Source organism: Castanea sativa, chromosome 10 (assembly GCF_040712315.1).
Source record: "Castanea sativa cultivar Marrone di Chiusa Pesio chromosome 10, ASM4071231v1".
In the NCBI taxonomy this organism is placed as follows: Eukaryota; Viridiplantae; Streptophyta; class Magnoliopsida; order Fagales; family Fagaceae; genus Castanea; species Castanea sativa.
The window spans coordinates 23597514-23606767 of NC_134022.1; the positions used below are offsets into that span (position 1 = coordinate 23597514).

General features: G+C 33.9%; 2 protein-coding genes across 2 annotated transcripts; both read right to left on the reverse strand.

Moving 5' to 3' along the window:
- Nucleotides 1-994: 994 nt before the first annotated feature.
- LOC142611738 (bifunctional dTDP-4-dehydrorhamnose 3,5-epimerase/dTDP-4-dehydrorhamnose reductase-like) lies at nucleotides 995-2760 on the reverse strand. Its single transcript, XM_075783857.1, has 2 exons — nucleotides 1735-2760; nucleotides 995-1438 (listed from the first exon to the last, which is right to left on the reverse strand). Exons 1-2 carry the CDS (start codon nucleotides 2758-2760, stop codon nucleotides 995-997), a joined length of 1470 nt encoding a protein of 489 aa, XP_075639972.1.
- Nucleotides 2761-5779: 3019 nt separating this feature from the next.
- LOC142614007 (putative UDP-glucosyl transferase 73B6) lies at nucleotides 5780-7466 on the reverse strand. The gene has a single exon (XM_075786533.1). The coding sequence runs from the start codon at nucleotides 7427-7429 to the stop codon at nucleotides 5984-5986; it is 1446 nt and encodes a 481-aa protein (XP_075642648.1). The 5' UTR covers nucleotides 7430-7466; the 3' UTR covers nucleotides 5780-5983.
- Between the last annotated feature and the right edge of the window lie 1788 nt (nucleotides 7467-9254).

Consider the following 9254-nt stretch of genomic DNA (forward strand, 5'->3'; position numbering starts at 1 on the left):
TAGTTATAGCTGTTTATGGCCCCTTCCCTTTAAACTCGGTAGTCTTGTGAACACGTGAAATAAAAGTCTTTCCTTTTTCAAAATTCTTCTATCTTTCTTGGGTAGCTTGGCTTTATTTTTTTTTTAAGTTTCTAGTTTTCTCTATACTGGTGGGTTTAAGTACTTGGTAATTGGTTCTAAGTAGTTTGATATATGGTAAAGGAGATAAATGAAAATACTACATTTTCTAGGACGTCGTACTGTATAACCGACTTATCTTGTCTTTTCTTCTTCTTTTTTATTTTTTTAACACTTTACACTTATTATTTGCTTTCGTTTAGATTTTTTAATTGTATTTTGCAGGAAACATCTTTGCTTTAGTTTACCTTTTCTTAATTGTTTTTCGTTTTTCATTTTACATTTTCTTTGAAGTGCTCTTTTTTTTTTTTTTGGTAAAATAGAAGTGCTCATTTTATTTGTTTGATTAGAACTAATTATCATTTTTTTTTTGCAGGTTGAGAGCGTTAGATGATCTATTGATAATCTAACGCTTCAATAGTGTCTTTTTATAAATTAGGTTTTACTGTTCTACTCTTTAAATATTATTTTATCCTTTTCTATCTTTTAATAAATAATCATTTTTTATTTTATAGTTTTTTTAAAATATTTATTTGTATTTGAAAATTTTATCAAAATAAAACATAAAAAACTTAATTAAATGTCAAAAGGATCTCTAGATAAATATGTTATTAGATAAACAGTGCATGAAAATCTTACAAATGGCTATAAAATAATAATAGGTGAGGCCCAAAAATACATTGAGCCAGCCGTGACATGAGATTATCCAGGAAAGAAGCTATTAAGTAAATGAAATATAAAAATGAATATACTAATCAAAAAAGTTACAACAATGAATATGAAAATAAAAAGAATAACCTTATGGTAAAATTGTCTACTTCCATCTCCATAACTCAGAGATACAAATTTTTCCATTAATTGCAACAAAAATGAATATTCAAGTCTTCTTGTTAGGCTCAAAGACATATTTGATGATTGAATCTTTGATTGATAGCAATTCGGGGAACTCGTTTTTGAGCTTCGAAGCATCCAACTCATTGTTACTCCTTGGAGCTACTATCACCTTAGCTTGTTCCTCCAAATTGAAATTCACCCAAGTGAATTTTGGGTCAATGTAATCTCTGTACATCTCTAGAATCTCATTGTGACTTATAACTCCTGGATTGGTGAAGTTCCAAATTCCACTGCAATTCCTCTTTGCCATCTCAATGGAGATGGGTAGGAGCTCATCTAGTACTGTCATGCTATTGGGTATGTTCACCACTTTGTTGTAACGACTGATCTTCGTGATGAAGTTTCTTGGGTTGCTGAGATCTGATGATATTGGCATTCGAACCCTGAGAGTGCAGACATTCTCATATTCTATTATAAGCTCCTCCACCTGTTTATTTGCCAATTCATTTGTGATTAATATTGTTGGATGCAATTTCAAAAGGCTCAACTCAGCTTCCCTATATCCATTTTATCAATTACATATTGAGTACAACAAGCCTTGACACATCAAAAATTTCTCATTAACAGAACATCCTTTAGGGGGGGGGGGGGGGGGTGGCACAAAATTTTTAAGCCTGGAACTAATTAAGGTCCATTTTGTATGCGTGTGGTTGCGTGTGTTTGGATATTAAATACTTGAGGTAAGAAAAAAAACATATAAAATGTGATGTATGTAATAGTTACCATGGCCTTAGTCTTTGAATAGAAGGAACCGGTGAAATTGGGCTTATCTTCCTCCTTGAATCCTATACATGATCCTTGGGGGTGCTCCTTGTCATACTCAAATATGCAGCCAGTGGCAAAATTAATCATCAACAGACCTTGGTCCTTGCAAACATCAGCTAAAGTTAATGTACCCACCACATTAGTTCTAATTGTTTCAACCTTATGTGATTCACACCAATCAACATTTGGCCTCCCAGTAACTCCCGCTGCATTAAACACATGGCTTGGCCTTACTCTCCTTATATCCTCCAAGAGTGACTTCCTATCTTCCAGTCTTCCCTTCCCATATTCATAGACTATACCCTGGTCTTCACAGAGCTTCCCTAATAATCCACCTAGCCAACCTGTCCTTCCATATATCAAAAATTTCAATCCTGAACTGCCATTACTCACACTGAGTTCTCTTGTAAGTCTCGTATGCCCATACTGAAAGAACCAAGCATCATCACTGGATTGAGCTATCATGGAAACACCAGGGTGTGGGTGAAGAGCAGAAGATACATCACCCCACCAATTAGGATTCTTAGTATACCACTCCATTGTCATCTTTAGCCCATCCTCCCAAGAGGTCCTTTCATCCCAGCCAAGCTTCTTTAGCTTTTGATCATCCAAGAAGTACCTCTGGTCATTAAATGGTCTGTCTTGAACAAAACTTATAGCTTCTTTAGGATCCAATTTAAACAGCTTGCAAATGTCCTCAGCCACATCCAAGACTCCCCTTTCCTTTTGAGTGCCAATATTGTATACATGTCCAATAACCCCTTTATGAAGTATGACATCAAATGCTTCAGCAACATCCTCACAATATAAATAGCTTCTCACATTTGAGCCATTACCATGGATCGGCAACTTCTCTCCCTTCATGGCAAGGAGAATGAATTTCGGTATAAGCTTTTCTGGATATTGATTAGGGCCATACACATTATTGCCTCGAGTTGTTATTGTTGGGAGGCCATAGGATCTATTATAAGCCATGACAAGCATTTCCGCGCCTGCTTTTGTGGCAGAGTATGGATTGGTGGGAAGAAGCTGAGAGGCCTCAGGATTGCCAATGTCAGTCTCTAAATCAGTCTCCCCATAAACTTCATCAGTACTAACATGGATGAACCTTTTGACACGCCCAGTAACTTTGCAAGCCTCAAGAAGTACATGTGTGCCATATATATTGTTGGTGGTGAATTCAAAGGAGTTCCCAAAGGAATTATCCACATGGGTTTGGGCAGCAAAGTGCATTATAGTGTCAATGTCCTCTGCTACCAAGAGGTAATTGACAAGGTCAGCACAACCAATATCACCCTTGACGAATTTGAAGTTTGAGGATTTGAGACAAGATTGGAGATTCTTGATGCTGGAACAGTAGTCTAGCTTATCAAGGGCCACAATCTTGTAGTTTGGATAGTTCTTGATTAGTCTGCTGGTTACATGGGAGGCTATGAAGCCGGCTGCACCAGTTAATAGGATGTTTTTTGGTGCATACGAAGGACCAGGTTCAGCTGACATCTTCTCTATTTGATTTTAGTGTGCTATGACTGAACCAGAAAAATAGTAATCAAGCACTAATATCAGTAATTAATTCCTGGTTCAAAGAACAAAAATTCAAACATATAATAGCAACTTTTATGGCATGTCAATTTATGATTGAAATTAAATGAAATGGAGCAAACACTACTAATGGTAGCAAACCTGGTGCACATACAAAAATTGAAAGACCAATTTAATATAAACAAAGATATAGTAGTTTGTGTTTCCAACGGAAACATTCATGGTTCAAAATTTCCTAATTCCAGCAATCTAATTATCAACAAAATTAAAAGATATAGTAACATATGCTCAAAAAGCTATGCAATTGTTCCAAACCTTAATTTTTCCTCAATAAAAAGTTAATAGAACAAGCAGATTTAGAGAGAGATCACTCACAAATGATGTGTTGCTAGAAAGAGTTCATGGAAGGAAAAGCAAGGTTAATGAGAGTATAGTTTAGAATTTGAAATAAGAGGTGAAAATAGAAGATTGAATGATGCGTAATTGTCGTGATAGTTAGAGATTTAGCGGTCTCTGACTCTCTCACTTGGCCAATTCATACGTTACGTGGTGCATATTCCAACTAATTTGGTTATAAATAGCTTAGTAGCCACCTATGATGAATAGTAACTAGTTTTTTTATTCATTAAAAGAAAAAAAAAAAAAGAGGTTGTTTCATGCTTCTTTATTAGTATTTACTATTTATATTTAGTCATCTCAAATTGGGTCAAACTTAATCATGTCCCTTCCTTTCAAAAAATTTAAAAAATAAAAAATAAAATAAAGGTCCCTCGTTCAAATCTGTAGCATACAGTCATGTCTTGAAAACAGAAAACGTTTATCTTAAAATTTGGATCTCAGAAAACGTTTATCTTGAAAACAGTCATGTCTTGAAAACAGAAAACAGTTTTTCTTGAAATATTGCCACACAGGAAATTTACATTCCATGGCAACCGTGCACTTTTGGTCTCTTGTTCGTTCAACTGGAAAACATTTTTATCTTCTTGTTGGTCAAACTTAAGATCCTCAGCTGAAGCAAAGAAAAAAAAAACGAATGCTCTCTCAACTTTCAGTACGTGTAGAAAGAGATGCAGCAAAGAGAGAGAAGTTACTATGAGGAGAGTGTCTTGTGGTGTGGGACGAAGGTTTTGAAAAAAATAAAATTTAGTTACAAAATTGATTGTAACTTAAGACTACAAACTTACTCAATAAAATAAACATTAATTACTACATATTTTCAAAATCTCATCATTGAATTGCATGTTCTTTACGCTCTTGATACACATCAAATTTTGTATTAATCGGATATTATTTACTATATGATCTATAAACTTGTATTTTATGCACAATTTTAACAATTTATTGATGATATAACTATTGACTTTAATTTTCTAGAAATTTTGCAAGTATGAAGGATATTAGAAAAATATGTAATCCAATGGTGGATTTGTCAAAATTCACCTTCAATAAAGAGATATTAAGTAAGTATTTCTTTTGAAAAATGTTTTCCACTTTTGAAAAAGTTGAAAGCATTTGTTTTTTTTTCGTATTTAGCATTTTTCTTTAACTATAGAAAATGTTTTTCATTGATTTGCATTTTTCTCCCAATCAAACACCAAAAAAAATGTGAAAAACATTTTTCACCAAAACAAATGGAGCATCAATGTTAGATGAACATTTTTCTTAAAATGTTTTCAACCAAAAAAATTAGAGCATTTTTGTTAGAGAAAACTCTATTTCAGCTTGGAATAAAATTTGAGATGAGTTGTAATTTTTAAGGGAGTCTTGGTAATTTTTCCTTCCCCAAATAGACCTAATAATGTACACTTCATTTTTGAATTCGGTTAATTATAAAAGGCTGGTTTTATTTATATTTTGAAATAATTCTAATATGGGTATATGAAATGATTTGGTCAAAATCAATTTTATAATAAATTATGTAATTAATTTGTTTAAATAATATCCATGAATAATCTTATAAATCACTACATAGGGTCTGTTTGGGATCCGTTTATTTTACTAAAACTGAAATTTTTTTATTGAAAGTACTGTAAATAAAGGTAAAAGTTAACTGAAATAGTACAGTGAGACCCATGAATAGTACCAAAAAGTACAATGTGACCCATTAATAGTAGCAAAAATAAGCAAGTAAAATAAACTGACAAAAATAATCTTGCCAAACAGACACATAGTTTGTTGAATAATATACATGAATATTTTTATAAGTCACTAAAAATGTATTGAAAGGGAAATTCAATATACTTGAATCCTAGCCTATTTACATATCTACTGGCTTGGCTCTAGTATTTTTGTAGATTAATTGAACTTATCAAGATCATGACACGTGGCCAAAACTAAACACATATCAGTGCTCTTTATATATGTACATTCAAAGTAAAGCTCATTGCAAGGCTTCATTAAGTTCAAATTTTCCATGACAGGATCTTCCCTAACAACAACAAAAACTTATTTCTAACCAAGATTTAATAATTAAGGTCACCAAAGCATATCATTATTCATTACAGTCACAATGAAAGGTTGTTTACTTGGTTACCACATTTGGTAGAAGTAGAAAAAACACACGCAACCTATTTCTAACCAAGATTTAATAATTAATTAAGGTCACCAAAGCATATCATTATTCATTACAACCACAATGAAAGGTGGTTATTACTTGGTTACCACATTATTCGGAAGTAGCTAGCACTGAATGAACGATGCCATTGCCATTCCCAACAGGACTCACATGACTTAGTTGGTCAATTAGCTCGTTCAAGCACTTGTAAGAAGACCCTCCAACCTGCACTGCTCTTTTTGCCATTTTTCCTATCTTAATTGCTTTGTCTCTTACTCTCTTCCCATTCGCTCCTCCCATCAACTCTTTCACCGCTTCACCTATCACTTCACGCCTCACAGTATTCCCATCCCGTGTCACAGTAGGAAGCTGAAGCCCCACCTTCATCTCCTCCACCAAGAACTTGGCATTCAGGTGCTGCTCATTTTGCATGGGCCATGCCAATATTGGAACCCCCATTGACAAGCTTTCCAACACAGAGTTCCACCCACAGTGGCTTAGGAACCCACCAATGGCCTTGTGGGTCAGAACCCATTTTTGATCCACCCAATCTTTAAGAAATAATCCCCTCCCTTTTTTTATATCTCTTGGAGGGTCCCAATTATTTGATTTCACAACACATATGTAATCTTTGCCAGATAGTTCCAACCCATAGGCCAATTCATTAAGCTGGTTGTCAGACAAATAAGCCTGTGATCCAAATGACACATATATCACTGACTTTTTGCGCTCATGCTGGTTCAACCAATTGGTCCATTCCCGGTAAGGGTTTGGAACATTTGGTCCAATCGATGCTCTCTCCATTTGATCATATAGAAATAATGGACCAACACACCATGCCCTAGTGTCATTCCCATACAAAGATTCCAATGAGGCAACGAGGTCTTTTTCTAGCTCGCTAAAGCTATTAACAATCACACCCCAACTTCCCAAATCAGATTTTTCAGCTTCTACGTAGAACTGTGACAAGAAAGTGTCCATTTGCCTCAATGAATTTGGCAAATCCGACTTTGTGAGCGCAAAGCGAAGTTGCACTCCTTTTACATCTACACTTTCTGTATCCGACTTCATCCATCTGTGATTTTGGTGAATGGATAAAGATTTCCTCACAGCCATTGCAAAGACCCCCATCCCATGAAAAACCAACCTGGGGATGCCAAAATTGCAACATGAAGCATTAGTCCACCCTAAGAACGAATCAGAAATAACACATGTAGGTGGGTCTTGAAGTTTGGACATATCTCTAAGAGTTTCTTCAAAAGGTTCTTGAAGTTGTTTTGTGGCATTACAAAATAGAAAGAGCTGGTCAAGTGAATGAAGTTGGGACATGTTTTCACAGCCTTTGGGGAGTTCTTGGACTTGAGGGAATGGTATTTCCTTAAGATGGATGTTTGAGTAGCGTGAAATGTATGAGCTAATAGAGGAAGAGTTTGAAGGGGTAGTAATGATTGTTACCTTCAAGCCCTGGCAGCTAAGTGCCTTTGAAAGGTCAAGTAGAGGCATGGTGTGGCCTTCAGACATGAAGGGGAAGATGACAATGTGAGGTTTGGAAGTCATTTCTAAACTAGAATTGAAAGGTGCCTTCTTTTGAAAGGTGATTGTTACTTTAGTAACATTTACCCTTCTTTTATTTGTCACATGAATCAATTAGCTAGGTTATGGAGTCAACCTGGTATTTAGTGGTACAAATATACAAATGGACACATGGTCTAACACTCACCCTTGGCAAAAAATGGACGTGTAATTTTTGTCCTAAGTGTGTTCACACGTGTGTAATCACTTGTATCATCTGTGATAAAGTGAAATAAGAGTCCAATTTTATTCTATCAATCCTAAAAATTACTTACATTAACTTATGCATCTATTGTGCAAAATGCAATTTTGCTATAATACTTGTGCAAATATAGACAAGAATTGAATTTTTGCATTTCATTGTTTTAATTATTTTCTTGCGATTTCTTGAGGAAGAAAGAAAATATAATGGAGGGTGCGGATGTGGTGTGTAAAGAAAAATAATTAATTTTAAAAATTAAGGAAATTTCTGTCAAAAAATTAATATTTTAATAAAATATAATTTAGAGTACATAATTAAATTATGGCACATGAGACATCTCTCTCACAAACAGGTAGACTCCATATCCATGGAGCTCATATATTTGTGAGAGTGATGGCTCATGCACCTGTAGCATACAAAAATTTTTCCATTTATAAATAGTCTGCGCACTACATTTAAACCAATAGCCTGCCCTCTATACTTACGCCGACAACTTTAAATGACTTTTTTGAATGTACCGGTGATTGTTATTTGTTACCACAGAAACATTTTCTTTTCTTTTATACGTCTCCTGAATTTGCGGTGACGGGAACAACCCTATTTTTAATAGTTTCTATTTCTAGGTAAATCTATTTTTAGTAGTTAGAGGATAGAACTACCACAATCAAGTTCAACTAATACAATGCAGTGAATGCACACATGGACCCTAGAAGAGTAAATTCCATTTAATATGCAGTCCTATTCCAACATCTATAAATAGTATGCTACAGAAAAGAAAATACTTGGTAAAGATGATACCACGTTAGGCATATAAAAATCTAATAAATGGGGGACAGGTAAGTAAAAAATAATTATACACTAACACCCCTCCTTTAAGAGTAGTGGTGAAGTGATGATCCGGTAATTTTGCACACATGTCTTTTAATTATTAAATTTCGATATAGTTGATATTGTATCATTTAATACTAAATACTTTTGCTATAAAGAGGCATGCCAAGCATTTGAGGATTGTTGAAAAACGTTTGAAAAATGTTAAAGTCACACACTTTTGTTGATGTGGTGGTTGGTTATTAGTAGTTAAAAAAGTGATGTAAGTGATGTGCCTAGATAAAAACCTATAAAAATTTATCACATTAATAGTTTGTAAAATTTTTATAAAATAATTTGTGCATATACCATTGCTCAAAAAGTTTTGCCTTTTGTTTTAGCTTTTAATTATTAGAGTTACTGCCTCTTAGCTTAAAAAAATAATAATATTACAGACTTTGCCCCAAAATGTTGGTTATGTTTAGAAAATGTGAAGTGATACGACCACTGCATTTTTACAATAAATCATAGGTAGAAAGCTGTTACTAGTTTTAATTTGAACTTACCACTTAAATTACTTTTTCATTCACCAATAACAACTTGCCACTTAGAATTTGTTGTGAAAATGTTTTAAATATATCATTTCTCTTATAGAACCCAACTTTTTTAGGGGAGCATCATTTAAATAATTGGCTGTCAATAAAAATATATTAATTTACAAAACTACCCTCATTAATTTAAACTATAGAAAAAAAAATGACATTGACTTTTTAAATAAAAAAAATGGTAAGATAATAATTT

What these genes read in the sequence shown, in the direction of transcription:
- LOC142611738 (XM_075783857.1), bottom strand. Translation starts at nt 2,760, where the DNA reads ATGCTTGTCATGGCTTATAATAGATCCTATGGCCTCCCAACAATAACA. An exon ending in ATTCAAAGACTAAGGCCATG is followed by an intron (nt 1,439 to 1,734) that starts GTAACTATTACA and finishes GCAAATAAACAG; the next exon opens with GTGGAGGAGCTTATAATAGA.
- LOC142614007 (XM_075786533.1), bottom strand. Translation starts at nt 7,429, where the DNA reads ATGACTTCCAAACCTCACATTGTCATCTTCCCCTTCATGTCTGAAGGC.